Here is a 22,038-nt window from a genome sequence, read left to right as displayed (position 1 = left end):
GGTGGCGCTATAACTTTGACTGAATATTGGAATGTAGATGTCTTCAGGCCAGGACTCTTGTCAAACATGTGAAGTTTGAGGCAGATCGGACATTGTATGCCTGAGGTACAACAAATTCCTGTGTCATGGCGAAACATCAACATTTGTGAGGCCGCCACAGACACACCCTTCAGGGAAAACTCAAGATCTTCCCAATTTAACACCACAAAGGCCTTTAGATTAGACTGTGCAAATACGATGTTGATATGATTAAATCTCTAGGAGGAGTTTGTTAAAATACAACGTCTGGCAATGGCAAAAACTGCACCAATTTACCAAAGAAAATTCAAAATATCTCACTTCCTGTTGGTTTTTCAGATTTGGCGCCTTGGGTCTTTTTTGTAGGTATTGGGCTGCTGAATGCGTCTACTGAATTTTCATACTCATACATAAAACGTAGCGTGAATGACGCTTAATTTAAATTTTGTAGGTGGCGCTATCGAACCATTTTGCCACACCTAATTCTGAAACCCATATCAGATGTATGTTTTCACCACTTCTGATGCGTGTGCAAAGTTTCATGAGTTTTCATGCATGTTTAGGCCCTCAACAATGTAATTCATTTGGGAAAAGAAAAATTATGGTTTTAGCAATTACAATAAGGTCCTCACACCTTAAGCCCTAAATATCTGAGTTCCTGTTCGTCGGAGCTAATGACTGTAAATTAGAAAGTTGTTCGGCTCAAAGAGAACAATATATATACAGAGTTTGGTGACTGAAGATAAAACTAACCCCCCTACTTTTGACAAAAGATTGCATTACTTTTGTCAAAAGATGGCGCTACTGAGCTCCTCCACCATGCCCGATTTTAAGTCTTTGCCCATATCTACTGGACAGCATGTCTGATGTGTGTGTTGAGTTTCATGTAATTTGAAGCATTTTAAGAGTCTCAAAAGCAGCGAAAAAGAATGTTATAGTTTGATGTGTTGCCGAAGAAAATTCAAAATATCTCACTTCCTGTTGGTTTTTCAGATTTTGCGCCTTGGGTCTTTTTTGTAGGTATTGGGCTGCTGAATGCGTCTACTGAATTTTCATACTCATACATGAAACGTAGCGCGAATGACGCTTAATTTAAATTTTGTAGGTGGCGCTATCGAACCATTTTGCCACACCTAATTCTGAAACCCATATCAGATGTATGTTTTCACCACTTCTGATGCGTGTGCAAAGTTTCATGAGTTTTCATGCGTGTTTAGGCCCTCAAAAATGTAATTCATTTGGGAAAAGAAAAATGATGGTTTTAGCAATTACAATAAGGTCCTCACACCTTAAGCCTTAAATATCTGAGTTCCTGTTCGTCGGAGCTAATGATTGTAAATTAGAAAGTTGTTCGGCTCAAAGAGAACAATATATATATACAGAGTTTGGTGACTGAAGATAAAACTAACCCCCCCACTTTTGACAAAAGATTGCATTACTTTTGTTAAAAGATGGCGCTACTGAGCTCCTCCACCATGCCCGTTTTTAAGTCTTTGCCCATATCTACTGGACAGCATGTCTGATGTGTGTATTGAGTTTCATGTAATTTGAAGCATTTTAAGAATCTCAAAAGGAGCGAAAAAGAATGTTATAGTTTGATGTGTTGCCGTGGCAACAGTATATACAATATCAGGAAGTGCTTACCAGCTTTATATCTGCTATGGTTTGACATTATACTGATGAAGTTTGAAGTATATCGGGTAAAAATAAGATGGTGATTTCAAAGCATTTTGAAAGTGACACACTTCCTGCTGCCAGTTGGTGGCACTATAACTTTGACTCACAAAAGTCATATCCATGTGATCAGCCTCTTACAACGAACACACAGCTGAAGTTTCATCAAAATGAATTAATGAATGCAGAAGTTATAACACACTTCCTGTTTCCCTTTTCTCGCCATAAATTCGTCTCCTCGCCACAGCCTAACCGTTTGAGATATCAAAAAGTTGCTCGCAATTTAGCATCCTCAGTGTCTTGACTTCATGCTGACCGAGTTTGGTGCTGATCGGGTGAATCGTCTAGGAGGAGTATCGCAAATTCCAGAGCATGCGTTTTCCGAACAACCCATAATAGCTCACTTCCTGTTGGGCTGACACATAACTTAGAGCACGAAAGTTGTTCGGCCCGATGAGCTCTATATGTGTACCGAGTTTCATACATGTGCGTGCAAGTGTGTTTGATTTATAGACCATGTTTTCAGACCCCACTTTAGGGGGCGCTGTCGAGCCCCCCTGCCACGCCCAGGTACCAGCCTCAGCCCGGCCCTGATGGCCGCAGATTCCGATGTGTGTACAAAGTTTCAAGAGTTTTCGAGCATGATAAGGGCCCCGAAAGTGCCCGAATAGTCGAAAAAGCTAAATTGTCCTTAGAAGAACAATAGGGCTCTGCGCCCTTTCAGGGCTTGGGCCCTATTAAACATACTACTTGAATTTCAAGTGCATTTTTTTATACATTTAATAGTACATCCTTTTCAACCTGGGCTTTGTTCTCCAGTAACTTTTATTCAATGTCATATTCCAACACAATCACATGAGTTCAAATGAGTTGAGCTATATTAAGTTCAAACATTGTAAAATTATCATCCAATGCAAATAAACCATCCACCCTTTTCAGCTTTATATTCATATTCCCTCTGAGTGCAAGGTCTTTCTGTTGTTTATGAGAATCAGTAAGGTGATCACCACTGTGCACTTCCACAAAAGCCCTACCTAATACTGCTGCCTTTTCTTTGTCAGACACTACCATATTTCAAACCTGGAATTTTCAAACCTGGAATCAAACCTGGAATTTTAACAGCTTTCCTTTTTCCACTCATTCGCTTAAACATAGACCATATATCCCCTAACTCTACTCCTCTACCAATGGTGGAACAAAACTTTCTTCAGTTACTCTTTTTAGTATATTTAATTATCATACACTGTAAAAAAGGACAAATTTTGAACTTTTGCAGTACAATCGACTTGGATGTTTAAGTTATTTCAACTGTTAAACTGACTTAAAAAAATGAGTTACATCTTGTTTAACTAATAAAAACAAGTTTAACATTTCTTAACTTATTTTGATGAGTTAAAACAATGTAAAAACATGTTGTCATAACTTATTGAACATATAATTTTTTACAGTGTACATGCCACTTGCCATAACATTCTCTTGTGACAGAATCTTCTTCAATATTCGAAACGCCTTGTTTCACTCTTTAAACTGCTCTTCTACATTCCTCATTCCACCAAGGAACTACTTTCTTCATACTATTTGTTGTTCTTTTTGGAATACTCCAAATTGCTGCATTTAAAATGTGTTCAGTAATTTTCTTTGTGGATTCCTCTATGTCTCCTTCTAAAGTAACAGAGTTTACTGACTTCTCACAGCATGCCCTAAAATTTTCCCTGTCTGCTTTCTCAAAACACCATCTGTTTATTGTACTTTCTTCTTGTATACATACATTTATATTTATTAAATATTTTAACTAAATATTACCTATATTCACATATATTCTTGTACCCTGTCCATTATTAATGCAGACCAAGCATCTTTCTTCCATCATTTCCTCAACTATGTTCCCATTGATGTCTGTATGGTTGCTACCCCATAAGCTGTTGTGCGCATTAAAGACTCCACACCATATTTCTTTTATGTATACTTTTCCTTCCATTTCATTTAATATGTTAATACCTAAGCTTGTGCATGGATTATAGAAATTAATCGACCTAATATTTCCCTCTTTCCTTGTGCTGTATAGATCTCAACTATTACACACTCTGTGTCTTCTGGGCAGGGAATGTCCCTATAGGCCAACCCATCCTTAAGAAAAGTGATACACCCTCCACCATTTTGATTATTAGGCCTATCATACCTTATAGAAGCTGGTTCTGGTATCACAAAATCTAACTGGGCTTTTAGCCAAGTCTCTTGTACACATACTACATCTGGAACAACATCTAATTCATGAATGTATTTTTATATTTATTATATTAACTAATAATTAATATAGTAATTATTATATTAACCCTCAACTTATGTTTTCTCCATTTTCAGTTCATTTACAATGCATGAATCTGATCTGCTTTGACATCTCTCATGTCAAGGAATTTTCCTGCTGCTTCAACTATAGCCTTAATTCTGTCACTTTTCTTTTTAAACTCGGATGCTCTGATTAATAGTGTAACAAATGAAACCCACAACATTTACCTTCTTCACTATTAAAGTATCATCATCAACAACTTTACATTTGTGTTCACAACCATTCTGTGTATGGTCTGGACACTGAACTTGTTCCTGTTTATCTGGTGTAATGTTTCTTTGTACCAATCCACTGGACTTTCTGTCATTTGGTCCTGTTTCTCTTACTTTCTTTAATGCTTCTGCATATGATACTTTATCCAAGTACCTAACTTTCTGGGCTTCTCTCTGCACTTCACATCCTCCAAACACAGCACTAAGCTCTCCTCCACAATTACAGCATTTAACCTTTGCATCTTTTTTACATTTGCCATACTCATGTTGACCTCCACATCTTGCACAGCGTATATTTCCTTTGCACTGCTGTGCCGTGTGCCCCAATCTTTGACATGTAAAGCACCTTAGAGGTTTAGGTATGTACTCTCTCACATTATAATTTATGTATCCCATTTGGACTGACCTGGGGAGGGTTCTCTCAAATTGTATTACCAGAGATAACGTTTCTTTTAATAATTCATCTTGCTTAGTTTTTAGCCATGTAGCCTCAACTGCTTTGCCTCCCTGAATCTCATTTTTGATATTTTCCATTGACATACTTAATGGAACTCCTGAGATAACTCTCACCTTTGCCATTGCTCCTTGGATGTGTGCCTTCATCCTTTCCCCTTGAAGTGATGTCTATTGTAACTTTCCAGTCATTTCCTTGTGTTTTCTCTGTACTCTCAGGTTTCTGTTTCTCATGTTGATTAGCTCTCAGTTTTTTACTAAGGTTTTCTCACCAGACTCGCTATTCTCTGACCAACTTTTCCCTCTACTTCTTTCTCTCAACACCCTTTTTAGTCTTGTAGATTTTGACATTATCCAATCCATTTCATCCCCATCTGAACTATTTGACATATTGTTACATTCACTGCATACTATATACAGCTGAGTGGGGACTCTATTAACTGTAATAACTCGGTGTTGCAAGGACCAATCCGGTTCGTTTTCTTTCTATAGACTGTATTCACAAAGGAATAACGATCAAGATAAACGTAAAAATTCACTGGAGTTGTCCTTTAAATGTGCTAAGGTTTAGTTTGATGACACCATGAGCGTAGCATCTTGGGACATGTGGTCTTGGACAGCTGGTGGAATTATAGCTGGTGGATAATTATTGGGATACGACTTTAGCAGAAATCATGTTGATGGATGGATTTATTAACATTACTGTAGTATGACGCAGAGCAGGATCGAGTGTTGTGGAGCTGATCAAGGCCGCTGGAGCGATTGTTAATGAGATGAACAACACACTTTGGACTTTTATTATGACGGGACAGTCACCGGAAGCCGGCGCCATTTTCGCTTTTCCGGTCATTGGTATGAGGAAACTGGAACTGGAAACTGAGGGTAACGCAGATACCTAAGACACTATGCTCAGATGTTCCGGATCCTTGGTTAAAATAGCAATTCAAATCAGGCCAAACTGTCTACAACATGTTTAAACGTGTATATACGTATACGTTTATCATTTACATACATGTTTATCATTTATCATTATCATCTTTTAGAATCGTTGTATGTAACTTCAAAGGGTTTCCTGTACACCAAACAACAACAAAATGTTGAACTTAGACAACTGTATCACTGTTGAACCCATGCTTCCGCATGGTGCGAAAGCTTTAAAGACATCTGATCTGGATACGGGCCGTATCCAGATCAGATGGTGGACCTGCGCCTAGGCATGTCCAACGCATCCCTGAAATGTCTGTAGAGGCCGTGTCAATTAAACTCCCCCCTGTAAATGGCGCATCGACACAAATTCCTCATTAAAACCGTCTCTGGCGTGACAACTCCGATCTTTCGATCTAATATGGCTTCTGACCCGTAATGTTACCAGAATCAAAATCATACACTGTTTGTTCACTGGCCAGAAGGAGGTTCCTTGCAACTGTCGCCTTTTGCTTTTGGCTTGCTCCGTTGGGGACACTACATTTTTCTTTAAAGGGGTGGTTGCATGCGATTTAACTTTTTTATCTTTAGTTAGTGTGAAATATTGCTGCTTGAGCATAAACAGTATGTGTAAAGTTACAACGCTAAAAGTTCAATGAAAACAGAGATATTGTCTTTTAAAGTTATGGCAGTTTATTGCCTACAAAAACATCTGGTTTGGACTACAACAAGCTTCTTCCCAGGTTGGTGACATCATAAACCCTTGCTATTAACATAAACACTGCCCCAGGTGTGACTTCTGCCTGTAATGATAAGGGGTGTGGCGTTTTCGGACAACCTGTGCTTGGCACTTCAGCCAATAAAAATACATGAAACTACATTTGGCCATCTAACCAATCTAAGACCATTGCGTTTTTCGGAGGGATGGGCTTCATAAAAGCAGGAAGCAAATGAGCAGTTCAAAGGACAGTGCAGGCAGCGGTGTGGAATAAAGGTAAAATAAAAAGAAAAATTTTATAAGTATAAGTATTAAGACATGTTATACTGCGCCCCATAAACACAACCAAGCCTAGAAAAAAAACAGAACCACCCCTTAAATTATATTACTGATCTGCCCGCATTGTCACTATAATTGAACTGAGCTGAATGAATTTTCTCCAGAGCAGCTGAACAGCCGAATTAAATGCCATTGCATTATTCTGTTGCTTAACAGTGTGAAGCTGCTTTGGAAACATTTGGCACTGTAAAAAGCACTATATAAATAAAGGTGACTTGACTTGCATATATATTCTGCTCATTCTGCTGCTTTTGACACCGTTAAACACCAGATCCTACTGTCAACACTTAAGACGACAGGGATCTCAGGAACTGCTCTCCAGTGGTTCAGGTCTTACCTCTCCGGTAGGTCCTACAGGCTGTCATGGAGAGGTGTAGTGTCTAAGTCACATCATCTAGCTACTGGGGTTCCCCAGGGCTCAGTCCATGGACCACTTCTCTTCTCCATCTACAGTCTTGTTCAAAATAATAGCAGTACAATGTGACTAACCAGAATAATCAAGGTTTTTAGTATATTTTTTATTGCTACGTGGCAAACAAGTTACCAGTAGGTTCAGTAGATTGTCAGAAAACAAACAAGACCCAGCATTCATGATATGCACGCTCTTAAGGCTGTGCAATTGGGCAATTAGTTGAAAGGGGTGTGTTCAAAAAAATAGCAGTGTCTACCTTTGACTGTACAAACTCAAAACTATTTTGTACAAACATTTTTTTTTTCTGGGATTTAGCAATCCTGTGAATCACTAAACTAATATTTAGTTGTATGACCACAGTTTTTTAAAACTGCTTGACATCTGTGTGGCATGGAGTCAACCAACTTGTGGCACCTCTCAGCTGTTATTCCACTCCATGATTCTTTAACAACATTCCACAATTCATTCACATTTCTTGGTTTTGCTTCAGAAACAGCATTTTTGATATCACCCCACACGTTCTCAATTGGATTAAGGTCTGGAGATTGGGCTGGCCACTCCATAACATTAATTTTGTTGGTTTGGAACCAAGACTTTGCCCGTTTACTAGTGTGTTTTGGGTCATTGTCTTGTTGAAACAACCGTTTCAAGGGCATGTCCTCTTCAGCATAGGGCAACATGACCTCTTCAAGTATTTTAACATATGCAAACTGATCCATGATCCCTGATATGCGATAAATAGGCCTAACACCATAGTAGGAGAAACATGCCCATATCATGATGCTTGCACCTCCATGCTTCACTGTCTTCACCGTGTACTGTGGCTTGAATTCAGAGTTTGGGGGTCGTCTCACAAACTGCCTGTGGCCCTTGGACCCAAAAAGAACAATTTTACTCTCATCAGTCCACAAAATGTTCCTCCATTTCTCTTTAGGCCAGTTGATGTGTTCTTTGGCAAATTGTAACCTCTTCTGCACATGCCTTTTTTTTTTAACAGAGGGACTTTGCGGCGGATTCTTGAAAATAGATTAGCTTCACACAGACGTCTTCTAACTGTCACAGTACTTACAGGTAACTCCAGACTGTCTTTGATCATCCTGGAGGGTATCATTGGCTGAGCCTTTGCCATTCTGGTTATTCTTCTATCCATTTTGATGGTTGTCTTCCGTTTTCTTCCACGTCTCTCTAGTTTTGCTCTCCATTTTAAGGCATTGGAGATCATTTTAGCTGAACAGCCTATCATTTTTTTGCACCTCTTTATAGATTTTCCCCTCTCTAATCAACTTTTTAATCAAAGTACGCTGTTCTTCTGAACAATGTCTTGAACGACCCATTTTCCTCAGCTTTTAAATGCATGTTCAACAAGTGTTGGCTTCATCCTTAAATAGGGGCCACCTGATTCACACCTGTTTCTTCACAAAATTGATGACCTCAGTGATTAAATGCCACACTGCTATTTTTTTTAACACACCCCTTTCAACTAATTCAACTAATTGCCCAATTGCACAGCCTTAAGAGCGTGCATATCATGAATGCTGGGTCTCATTTGTTTTCTGAGAATCTACTGAACCTACTGGTAACTTGTTTGCCACGTAGCAATAAAAAAAAATATACGAAAAACCTTGATTATTCTGGTTTGTCACATTGTACTGCTATTATTTTGAACAAGACTGTACATGTCATCATAAGGTTCTCTCATTCAGAAACACGGCTTCTCCTATCACTGCTATGCTGATGACACTCAACTCTACTTCTCATTTCAACCAGATGATCCTACAGTCAGTGTTCGTATTGCAGCCTGTCTGACAGACATTTCTGACTGGATGAAAGAGCATCATCTTAAACTCAATCTTGGAAAGACAGAATTACTTGTTTTCTCAACCAACCCAGCACTTCATCAAAATTTCTCCATTCAGTTTGGTTCATCGACCATAACTCCATCAAGGACAGCCAGAAACCTTGGAGATGTGATTGATGACCAGTTAAACTTCTCTGACCACATTACTGCAACAGCCCGGTCCTGCAGATTTGCTTTATATAATATTAGAAAGATTAGACCCTTCCTATCAGAACAGGCTGCACAACTCCTGGTTCAAGCTCTTGTTCTCTCCAGACTGGACTATTGTAATGCTCTTCTGGCTGGGCTTCCAGCATGCACTATCAAACCCTTGCAGCTGATCCAGAATGCAGCGGCGAGAGTGGTCTTTAATGAGCCGAAGAGAGCGCATGTTACGCCTCTCTTCATCAAACTGCACTGGTTGCCAATGGCTGCTCGCATCAAATTCAAGGCACTAGTTCTTGCCTACAAAACAACCACTGGCTCTGCACCAATATACCTAAACTCACTTGTTCAGACCTACACACCCTCCAGAAGCTTGCGTTCTGCGAGTGAGCGGCGCCTTGTGGTTCCATCCCAAAGAGGCATGAAATCGCTCTCACGGACATTTTCCTGGACCGTTCCCACCTGGTGGAATGACCTGCCGATCTCAATTCGTGCTGCCGAGTTTGTAGCCATTTTTAAAAAACATCTTAAGACACATCTTTTCCAATTGCACCTGACCAATACAGAATAGCACTTACTGATCACCACAGCAACGACCAAAAAGCGCACACTCCTGGATCATATCTACATCTCTCATCCGGATTTGTGCCTTCAGGCGGGTAAGTTACATGGTTATCATAGCTATCAAAATCCAGTGTTCGGTATTTTGCGTACGTGAGTTTTTGTTGTAGATGGCTATTGCTGCGCGTTTAGCTAGAATGCCATACAAAACCAACCCATTGGGCCACTGAATCTGCATTAACGACATTGCATTAACGACATCTGCATTAACAGCAGGGGCAACAGCCTTAGTCCTAATGGGTTGTTATCATGGCTATCAAAATCCAGTGTTCTGTATTTTGCGTACGTGAGTTTTTGTTGTAGGTCGCTATTGTAGATGGCTATAAAAAAAAAAAAAAAAATAGTGTACTGTGCTAATTAATTGAGACTTCTTACAGCTCTTACAGGTTGTTGGCCTTGTTTGTTTCGTTGCTTCTATTGCTCTCCCCTTTTTTGTAAGTCGCTTTTGATAAAAGCGTCTGCTAAATGATTAAATGTAAATGTTTTACATGGAACATATTTTTCTCAAACAGGACTTCTCAAACTAGCTTGTATCAAACTTTGCTTTCTTTGATATAATTTGGAAGCATGGCATTAGTTTTCTTTTTTATGCATACAATGCAGCTCTAAATGTCATGCAGACCAGATGAAATCTTACCATTTCCACAATGGGGATTTGCATAAAATACTTTACATTTTTCTAAGTTACAATTTAGCATTGCAAGTGATTTGAATAATTATCCTTACCAGTCATTCTCAATTCTGCTTCTTAAATGTTTTCAACATGTCCAGGGCAGCGTTTCTCAAAAGCATTGCAAGATAGTTTTGGTTTTATATACTCATGCTTTATTGGTATTAAACAGTGTTGTGTCTTGAAGGGCAGTATGGATAAACGCTACAAAATGCCCTGCAATGACCAATGAGCTGTTTTGGATTATTTTATATGGCAGTACAAACATACATACATGAAACCAACATAGAAACAGTGTCTTATCTATTCAGAAATGCTATTTCATACTGCTAAATAGACAACATCATGGTTTATTCAAACTTGATCCCCTGGGCCAATGGCAGATCCTTGCTGTAGTTGATGGTGCTGCAAGATAGGCGCAAGTCACATTGACAAATTTGAATTGAATACAGGAAAAATCATTGTATAAAACTTACGTGATGGAAGCATACTGGCAAATTTCCTGAGGTTATGTTGAAGACACTCACCATGTGGATCTTCTCATGTACTGCTTCCATGAGTCACTCCCTGACTCACGCCCCCCTCCTGTGTGCTTCTCACCTCCTGTGCAGATACAACATCATCAAAAAAAGAAAAAACAGCAGCCAGACCCAAATAGATTTGTACAAATAGATTTGTATTTTTTCCGTTTGCGGCAGAGTTTCCAAAAATCTAAAGTACTTTCAGAATGGCCAACTACAATAAGGCTGATTTAGGATCACTGAACCATTTTCTATGTTTATTTTTCTGCTGTGTATAGAATGTTGTGGTATGTATTGATGTATTGGTATGTATACCGACTAGGCTACTAAAAGAGATGCTTCCAGAGGTCATAGATCCTCTGCTTATTATTATTAATTTATCCTTGACATTAGGATATGTACCGAAAACTTTTAAGTTGGCTATAATTAAAGAATCGAAAATTATGTTGGCATTAGTGGAACTGCATTGGCATGGTTTAAATCGTACTTATCTGACCGTTACCAGTTTGTAGCAGTAAATGAAGAGATGTCACACCGATCACAAGTTCAGTATGGAGTACCGCAAGGCTCAGTGTTAGGACCGTTGCTTTTCACCCTGTATATGCTACCACTGGGAGATATCATTAGGAAGCATGCCGTTAGTTTTCATTGTTATGCTGACGATACTCAGCTCTATATTTCCTCACGCCCTGACGAAACCTACCAATTCACAAGATTAACGGAATGCATAGCTGATATAAAAAATTGGATGAATAGTAATTTCCTGCAACTTAATTCAGATAAAACTGACTTTTTAAGTATTGGACAGAAAAGCTCCACAAGTAGTAACCTAGAATACTGTCTAACACTTGATGATTGCTCTGTCAAGCCCTCGTCGTCAGTGAGGAACCTGGGTGTGCTCTTTTATACCAATCTTTCATTTGAAAGCCACGGTTCTAGCATCTGTAAAACCTCATTCTACCATCTTAAAAATATATCTAAATTACGGCACATGCTTTCAGTGCAAAATGCTGAACATTAAGTACATGCGTTCATGAGCTCAAGGCTAGATTATTGTAATGCTCTACTGGGTGGTTGCCCTGCTCGCTTAATAAACAAACTCCAGCTAGTCCAAAATGCAGCAGCTCAAGTTCTTACTAGAACCAGAAAGTATGATCATATTAGTCCAGTTCTGTCAACACTGCACTGGCTCCCTATTAAACATCACATACATTTTAAAATCTTGCTTATTACTTACAAAGTTTTAAATGGTTTAGCTCCCCAGTAATTAAGCAAGCTCTTAACACATTATACTCCATCACTTCTATTGCAGTCTCAAAACTTTGGCCAGTTAATAATAACTAGAATATCTAAATCAACTGTAGGCGGTCGATCCTTTTCCTATTTAGCACCTAAACTCTGGAACAGTCTTCCTAGCATTGTTCGGGAAGCATACACACTCTGTCAGTTTAAATCTAGACTAAAAACACATCTCTTTACTATGGCATACGCATAGAACATTTTTTTAACTTTCATTATTCAAATCAATTGACTGATTGTTAGGCTGCATTAACTAGGTCAGCCGGAACCGGGAACACTACCCATAACACCTGATGTACTCGTTACATCATAAAAAGAGTGGCATCTACGCTAATGTTAGTCTCTCTGTTTATCCTGAGGTTTACCCCGGATCCGGGACGTGTGCGGCACGGATGGTGGACCTGCGCCTGGACATGACCAACGCATCCTGGAGTGTCTGCGGAGACCATGTCAATTGGTGTCTCCTGAATTTGCCTCACCGGCATGTCATGCTCATTAACCCGTCTCCGGCGCAATAACTCCGAACTTTCATGTATTCATACTCTTGTGTAATCGACGTACCATCCTGAATAAACCTGTTTCTTGCGTGATACCTTGAAATATTGAATATTCCGATCTAATATGATTTCTGACCTGTAAAGTTGCCTGAATAATAATCATACACGGTGTGTTAATAGGCCAGAGGAGAACTGGCACCCCGACTGAGTCTGGTTTCTCCCAAGGTTTATTTTTCTCCATCATGCCCTGATGGAGTTTTTGTTCCTTGCCACTGTCGCCTTTGGCTTGGCTTGCTCAGTTGGGGACACTAAAATTATGATCAAAGTTATTCAACTAATTATACAAATAACATTTATGAATTAGGTTTTAATTAAAAACTATAATACAGATCTGCCAACATTGTCGCTATATGATAAATTAAAATAAGCTGATAACATCATTTTCTCCAGAACGACTGTACAGCCAAATCTAATTTTGTTGCAATACTGTACTGTTTGACACTGTGAAGCTGCTTTGACACAATCTTGATTGTAAAAGCGCTATACAAATAAAGTTGATTGATTGATTGATTGATACGCACCAAATGCTCCTCCGATCTCAGCACCGCTAGTTGGAATGTTGACATTCACAATACCACAGTCAGATCCTTTCGGGCTATAGTTAGACAAACAGCTGTTACACACATGAATTCACCAAATGTTAAGTAAAGACACTTCCATGACATTCAGATCATCTATGCTGGACTCTTATGTAAAAATCAAATATCCGCTTCTATCATGCTCATTTTTGCAATGAAGCTAGTCAGCTAGCCTCATAATGTTGGAAATTTATGATGTTCTATGGAATGTTTAGGGTAGTGCTGCGGGGCTACTGGCCCAGCAGCGGAAATGCACCTTTATTTTGGCCTTACAGCTCCAGGTCTGAGGCTATTAGCACTGCCTGACACACGTTTGTTAGCACGTTTGTTGTTAAAAAACATTGTCAAATAACTTGTAAACAAAAAGCTGCATTGCACACATACCCTAACCAGCGGAACACTCTGCCCATGTCTTTAGTGAAGATGCTGCTAGAGAGCCCTTGCTTCACTTCATTATTCCAGGCAAATGCCTCGTCCTCAGTCTAAAACCAGAGAAAAAAAGGTTACAAGCAAAGTAATAATCATGTAACAAACTATGCAAAATAGAATACAATAAAATATACCACCTTGAATTTAAGCACGTAAAGGATAGGTACGAAGGTCTCTGTGTGAACAATGGGAGCATCGTGTTGCAGTCCAGTGATAATAGTGGGTTCCACATAGTTACCCGGGCGAACCATAATCTGCCAATCAGATTCAGTGCTTAAATTCAATGCATCATCCAAGAAATTAAGTTAAAAGGTGCAAAAGCTTAAAAGATGAGGCTAGGAGATTTATTTTTTAAACGATATATATCATCCCAATTGGGGGCATAAACATTTGTTAACATTTGCTAGAGGTGAAGCATTGATTGACTGATAGACAACTACTCTGTAAGTATTTGTAACTTTTCTCATTTGATTGTTTGTTCATTTGTTGTTGGATAAGTGTGTCTGTGTAGTGCAGTGGTGTGTATTATTAGTTTTGGTGTATTCTCACGGTGTGTGTGGGAGTTAGCATTTGTTTGGTCATTGCCACGTTGGGAGTGAGTTTGTTGGGGCGTGGCCAGCGAGGTATTAAAAGCCTTGTGTGTTTGTAACATTTGGCTAGAGGTGAAGCATTGATTGACTGATAGACAACTACTCTGTAAGTGTTTGTAACTTTTCTCATTTGATTGTTTGTTCATTTGTTGTTGGATAAGTGTGTCTGTGTAGTGCAGTGGTGTGTATTATTAGATTTGGTGTATTCACGCGGTGTGTGTGGGAGTTAGCATTTGATGAGTTAGCATTTGTTTGGTCATTGCCACGTTGGGAGTGAGTTTGTTGAGGGCGTTCCCAGCTGCTTTCAATAACGATACTCAGGTGAGTATAAATAGTGTGATAGTCCGCGGAAGCGGCAGTGTGAAAGCCCTCCTTGTGTGAAGACTTCAACTCTTCCCTGTGCAAGACCAACGAGTGTAAAGACTTCAACTCTTCCCTGTGCAAGACCAACGAGTGTAAAGACTTCAACTCTTCCCTGTGCAAGACCAACGAGTGTAAAGACTTCACGGCACGGCACTTGAGTATCATCTTCCTTTTCATTATTTGTGTTCAGTTCTTTTCTAATTCCTATCTGGCCTTTTCTCTGATCTGTATTCACCATGTGATTTCAAATCGCTACTATTACTACAAGCACTCGTAAATCACGCTCTGTACGCATGAGACTCCGCAATCCTAATAATTTGCGCTATATCCTAACTACGTCTCTTATCCGGATTTGTGCCTTCAGGCGGGTATGTTACATAGTTATCATAGCTATCAAAATCCAGTGTTCTGTATTTTGCGTAAATGAGCTTGCGCTACTGAGCCAGGCAAAAGTATAAACAAGCCTTAAGTTGGGACTTTTGAGCCGTGTCTGTCTTGTCACTGTTTTTTCATGTTTTTGCATGTCATTTTGGAATAACTCTGCTGACCATAGATGCAGGTTATTAGAAACAAAGTTATCCCTTTTCTTTACTTTTTTATACTTTATTTTTATTATTATTCTAATTTACAAAATGTATAATGAAAATAATACACAATATTAACCCCTTAAGCCCTGAGGGTAAAGTTTTTTTTTTGTGATATTCACAAATTTAAAGACTCATAACTCCAAAACTATAGCAAGGAGAGTCAAATGGTATCGTTTGTTAGCAAAAGTTTTATATTTTTAGAAAATATAAATTTTAGTATATTTGGACAATCTAGTGTTGAGAAACTGCATATAAAATACTTTTTTTTTTTTTAAATATATTTTTTAATATTTTACAAATATTTTTTATTTGATATGCAATAACTCTAGCCTGGATGCCAGCCGAATTTAGCCCCGCCCACAAAATTTTTAGGTCGGGCAATTCGGTCTGGCCTTGCTCCATAGAGGAGTGATTATCCCCGAACAGAAACTGTTCGGACCAATGAAATCATCAGGCGGGCTTTAGACGATGACGGACAGATGATCAACAGTAACGTAATCATGCACGTCATCAAAGGGGCTTGGATTATATTTGTTTAAATCCTAAACGGAGAGCTTGTTTGTATATGCATTCACCATCACAATTTCTCTCAGAAATGATGATCATGTTGGGTAAGTACTCTGTGTATTATTAAAAAGATTGTGTATTCCAGCCTGATTTCAGCGCGCGTGCAGACAGGGTTGCTAAGTTTTTACAACAAAACACGGCAACTACTAGGGGGGTTCTCCGGTGAAAAAATGGCGTTTGGGGGGTAAAATGTGTGTTATTTTGGCAAGGTTGCCTGCTAAAATTCGCACTCCAGGGTCTATATATCACATAATAGTCGCTTCAACCCGCAGACATAGAAAAGAACCAGCGGAAAAAACGCGGACTTGCATTACAGTGCAATTGAGCTCTGTTGACATTTGACAAGTAAAGTTATGCATCCCTTCGTTGCTCTGATTGGTTGTAGGTCTGTCCAATTGATGTCTTTCCTAGTTCGGTTGAAACACGCCTCATAATCACAGCCCAATGGAGCAGTTTCAGACTCATATTCTGACTAGAATTGAGTATGACCACGTCAGGCTACAATAACTCAGGTAGGAAATCCTAATTCTTTTTTGGTGATGTTCCCCCATATGTGTTCTGTATCTGGATCAAATTTTAGCCCCGTTTCCACCAAAATTACCCAGAACAATTTGTACCAGGAACTTTTCTCCCCCCAGACCTGCAACTTTCTGCATTTTCACCGCGATCTAAAGTTCCGTGAAGATTAGGCAAATTAGTCCGGTGATGTAGGACTGTGCACGACTGCTCCTGAAGTCAGTGACGGACAGTAATCATTTTTGCGTGACACTAGCCACGTTTACAAGCACACTTTTTTTGCCATTCCGATTAAAAAATGTAGTGGCCTGTTTACATGAGGCGTTATCTAAACCAATCTGGTGTTTACATGTGATGACTTTCAATCGCAATTATTTTGTGACATGCAGTTTGTCTGCCGCATCAAAAATGTCAACGCTGTTTTCTCCACCAGCTTGAATGTGTTAACTGTAGCCATAGCAACTCTTAACGGCCACCAGGACTAATACAGTATTATATAAGCTATTTATTTGTTGTAAAGTGTAATAATCATCTCAAAAAAAAAAAAAAAAATCTTCTGTCAGGCACAGTTAAAGTAAAAACTGCCTGGGGCAATATACGCTGTCATTATTCCAACATTATCTTCATAACTTACGAAATAAAAAGTATACCCCTCAGAAAAATGAACTTTCCTTTCTTGTCAACATGAGCGCGGCGCGAGCTGTCACTTCGTGTAAGGACGCACACTTAAAAGTAATCGGTCAGGTTGAACATGGTGAAAAATAGACTGTAAAAAATAAATAACGAGTATGGAAGAGATTCAAGCTGTGCTACTTCTGCTGGTTATGTATAGGTTTACTAATTAAAAACGACAGAAAAGAGCACAAGCATATTCAGAAAGCTTGTAAAGCTAGATTTAAAATGACAATGTATATTATTATCAGCTACAGATATTGGACGTGAGATGGCTGAGATGAACGCGCGCCATCAGACAGAGAGCAAGACTGATATTTACTGAACGCAGAACGAACCTCGCAAAAGACTTTTAAAAATGCGGGTTGAAATAAAAGGCTGCGTGAGCTAACCAATCAGCATGGTCAGCGCCCAAGTCCCACCCTCGAAAGTTTCTGAACTTTGAAAAAGTACTACCTCGCGAGCAGGGCCGTTTGGAGGGGGAAATATTTACCCGGAACTTCATTTAGACCTTAGTTCCTGCGGTCTAAACACACCGAGTACCACCCCAAAGGTCCTGGTTCCTGGGTAAAGTTCCTGCAGTGGAAACATGGCTTTTGTGTTGATAAAAGCCCCGTTTCCACCACAGGAACTTTACCCAGGAACTTTGGGTGGTACTCGGTGTGTTTAGACCGCAGGAACCAGGGTCTAAACAAAGTTCCGGGTAAATATTTCCCCCTCCAAACGGCCCTGCCAAGTAAACCTATACATAACCAGCAAAAGCAGCACAGCTTGAATCTCTTCCGTACTCGTTATTCATTTTTTTTACAGTCTATTTTTACCATGTAAACGACCTGACCGATTACCTTTAAGTGTGCGTCCTTACATGAGGTGACAGTGCGCGCCGTGCTCATGTTGACAAGAGAGGAAGCTCATTTTTCTGAGGGGTAAACTTTTTATTTCGTAAGTTATGAAGATAATGTTGGAATAATGACACAGCGTATATTGCCCCAGGCAGTTTTTACTTTAACTGACCCTGACAGAAGAATTTTTTTTCTTCTCAGATGATGATTACACTTTAAAACAAATAAATAGATGATATACTGTATTAGTCCTGGTGGCCGTTAAGAGTTGCTATGGGCACAGTCAGACCACAGTTAACACATTCCAGCTGCTGGAGAAAACAGCGTTGACATTTTTGATGCGGCAGACAAACTGCATGTGACAAAATTATTCCGATTGAAAGTCATCACATGAAAACACCAGATCGGTTTAGATAACGTCTCATGTAAACAGTTCACTAAATCTTTCAATGGGTACTAGGGATGGGACGAAATATCGTTTGACAAAATTTTGCGATACAAAACGTGACGAAACGCATCGAGGTCGAAAAAAATGGATCGCGAAATAAAGATAGATGGCACTGCTGCATGATTTGCGTAGAATATACATAATTTAGTGTATTATATGTGTGTGTGTGTGTGTGTGTGGGTGTGGGGCAGACATAAAACGCAGCGCGCATTTTCTGTTTGATCTGAGGCATAGTTGGAAAAAGTGAGAGCAGTCAGACGCGATGCAACAGCAAACATTAAAAGGGAAAGAAAAGGGTTGACATTAGCATTAATATTCTAAACCAAAAATGCAGTTATTGCCTACATAAGCTACCATATTTTCTGTTTAACTTTTATAAGACTCCAGAAAGAAAAGTGTGTTTTTTCACTGAGCACATTCTCTGCAGTCTGAGCGCGATGCACTGCAGCTCACTCTCGCTCATGTCTGAGGTAAATCATTAACACCATAACCCCTTACAGAACACGTGTTTTATTGAGCTAAATATATTACAATCGGCTAAAACTAATGCACAGGTTACTTTCCTGAACAAGCGCGCTCCCGAGTCATCCGTGTTCTTCACACTGTCCACGTGAATCACGGCCCAGTTCGGCGCGCACACGCAAAATACCGGCAGTTCAATAGGGAATGCGGATCTCTTAAAGGGGCCACACTATATTCCTCCTCGTGTAATATGGACCTCCTCCAGGTATGGTGTGGTTCTGGTTTGCTCACTGGTACACATTAACAACTTTTCATACGAACTTTTCCCTGTTCTGAATTAAACTGCCAGTGTAAAAACTCCCTTTTATATTGTTAAAATGAGAGAAATCACTACTTACTCATTATTTTTAAGTTTAGGCTTAAGAGACATGAACAATTTCTTAGATAAACATATCTATGACCTTTGATATGTCTAGTCTTCATGCTATATTGATTATTATTGAATAAGTATGGTTTCACTAATAATAAATGTACATTTGCATAAAGCATGCATATTTGTCCATACCTATGTTGATTAGAATATTAAAAACTTAATTTAAACTTAATTTAAGATACATTTACAATTGCTAAAAAGGTGTGATTAAATTGCGATTAATCGCGAGTTAACTCATGACAATCATGCAGTTAATCGCTATTCAATATTTTAATCGGTTGACATCCCTACAGTGCCCTCCATTGGCACCCCTGTTTAAGATGTGGTCGCGGACTTCTAAAAATTCTCCTTTTTTTTTAAACAACATAGAACCAAAATGCAAAAAAAGAGAAAAATCCTACCTTTCGTTTTAGTACATTACTTTGGTGGTTAAAAAAAAAAAAAAAAAAAAAAAAAAAAAAAAAGACTTTTTTTTTTGATATCGTATCGTGACGTATCGTATCGTAACCCTGGCATATCGAGGTGCATCGTATCGTGAGTTTAAGTGTATCGTCCCATCCCTAATGGGTACACGCAAAAATGATTATACTTGGAGGAGCATTCGCACGCAGTCCTACATCACCGGACTAATTTGCCTAATCTTCACGGAACTTTATCGCGGTGGAAACGCAGACAGTTGCAGGTCTAGGGGGGAGAAAAGTTCCTGTAAAAAAGTTCCTGGTACAAATTGTTCCAGGTAATTTTGGTGGAAACGGGGCTAAAGTAATCAAAAGTTACAGCATTGGGAACAAATGTAGCAATTTTTGTTCAATAATTGACATTTTATAAAACTTTTCTGAGTGACATTCACAACTTTTAAGACTCAAAACTCCAAAACTATAGCAAGGAGAGTCAAATGGTAGGTATTATTTGTTAGCAAACTTATATTTTTAGAAAATATACATTTTGATTACATTTGGACAAAATAATGCTGAGAAACTGCTGATAAAAGACAAAAATAGTATTATTGTTTTAATAATTTTATAAATATTTATTATTTGACATGCAATAACTCAGGACGGAAATAAGGTATCATAAAAAATATTTTTTGGTGATGTCCCCCTATATGTGTCCTGCATCTGGATCGAATTTTGGGATGATATCATAAAGTAAGAAAAAGTTACAGCATTGGAAACAAAGGTAGCCTTTTTGTTCAGTCCTAGACATTTCTAAAACTGTTGTTTTCTGAGTGACATTCACAAATTTAAAGACTCATAACTCAAAATATATATAATTTGTTAGAACACTTTATATTTTAAGAAAATATCATTTTTTATTACATTTGGACAATCTAATGCTGAGAAAAGCCATATTATAGTATTACAATATTATTTATATTAAATACTATATATAATAACACAAAATAGATGTCATTTTAAAGCTTAGAATTTCAGCATGTCAATGCATCTATCCTTTTTGATCAACTCGTGGAGTTATTTATCTAAACCGGAGTGTACCGCCCACGGGCGCCCCCTGGCAGCTATACAAATGAATGGCCATGTTATTTAGAACTCCACTGATCAACCCAACATCGGTGAGGAATATTTCGAGATCGACTCAATGGATCATGTTGATTTGGGACTCATTTCAATCGGGAGCATCCACTGTAAGTACTGATGTCTCTTTTTAATCGTGAGAGTCTACTGTAAATATGGATGTGCACTTTTCAACGATTGTTCGATTACGGTGACTTTGGTCACTTTTTAATTGCGAGAGTCTACTGTAAATAAGGATATGCACTTTTCAAAGATGGGAGCATGTTTCATGAAGTTACAAGTATGGCTGTGCGATTAATCGAAATATTAATAAAAAAATCACGATTTGAGCATGTGCGATTTCTACATCGCTTCATAGCACGATTATTTCTGCTCCTGGCCCCAACCTCCCAGTATGCTAGCCGAACCAATCAGAATGCAGCATGCCTAAAATGAATGCGAGACCAGAACAGACCGGGCATAACACATCAACATATGAAATAAATAAAAAATATTATAGGCTAGGCCTAATATTTAAACAAACCCTAATTAAATAAGCTAGGATTTCTTTAACCCATGGCCGACGAAGTCGGCGCATTCTGATGGACATTGTCCTTTAGCCTATGGCAGCGGATATAACTCGTAGTACATTTTTAGTTTTTAGCATATGTGCAAGACATAATTATAAACAATAAACTGTCTACTTTTATTTGTGTAGCCTACACTCACAAAGGCCATTGATTCAGAGAACAGATTATTTTGCATGCACTCCGTCAAACGCCGTCATTTCAATAATTTATTTTGTTTATTTTGTTTCTAAATTCAGTTCATATTAAAAAAAAAAAAACGAAAAGAAAAGTAACGAAATCTAACAAAATTCAAAGCCAAAATAACGGGAAAAAAAGAAAAAAAACCTTTGAGTTACCACCATGCAAAATCAAACATTTCGTTCTTCTAATTTTAATTAATATGTGGATAACAGGCCTAGCCTATATCCTTCCTTCCATTAAAAATAATTTCTATTGCTGCACTGGGAAACTTACCAATTTTGTAGACTTTAGTCTTGGTTGTTTTTTTGTTTTTGTTGTTTTGATTACCCACATCAGTGATGCGCAGGTTGATCCAAAATGAGCGAGTGACTGCGGTCATCACCCACGGACGAGTCATCCAAAAATTTAAATTTTTTATGATATTCGGGTCGCAGTCGGTCAGGTCGTTTGAAATAAAGATGCCAATTAAAACATTGTAAAATATATAGTAGCCTACTAGA

At 38.6% G+C, this 22,038-nt stretch overlaps 1 protein-coding gene across 1 annotated transcript in view; it reads right to left on the bottom strand.

The window, feature by feature from the left end:
- Positions 1-10,522: 10,522 nt before the first annotated feature.
- Positions 10,523-22,038, bottom strand: part of aldh7a1 (aldehyde dehydrogenase 7 family, member A1) — a 100,885-nt gene continuing 89,369 nt past the window's right edge. Inside the window, exons 14-18 of the mRNA XM_067432737.1 lie at positions 13,912-14,028; positions 13,730-13,827; positions 13,289-13,362; positions 10,918-10,993; positions 10,523-10,795 (exon numbers count right to left, since the gene is read on the bottom strand). Coding sequence (XP_067288838.1) covers positions 10,741-10,795; positions 10,918-10,993; positions 13,289-13,362; positions 13,730-13,827; positions 13,912-14,028 — 420 coding nt within the window. The 3' untranslated portion in view covers positions 10,523-10,740. The remainder of the gene's footprint in view (positions 10,796-10,917; positions 10,994-13,288; positions 13,363-13,729; positions 13,828-13,911; positions 14,029-22,038) is intronic.

This window comes from Pseudorasbora parva, chromosome 23, assembly GCF_024679245.1.
Source record: "Pseudorasbora parva isolate DD20220531a chromosome 23, ASM2467924v1, whole genome shotgun sequence".
NCBI classification, from domain to species: Eukaryota; Metazoa; Chordata; class Actinopteri; order Cypriniformes; family Gobionidae; genus Pseudorasbora; species Pseudorasbora parva.
This window is presented reverse-complemented; position numbering and strand designations above follow the sequence as displayed.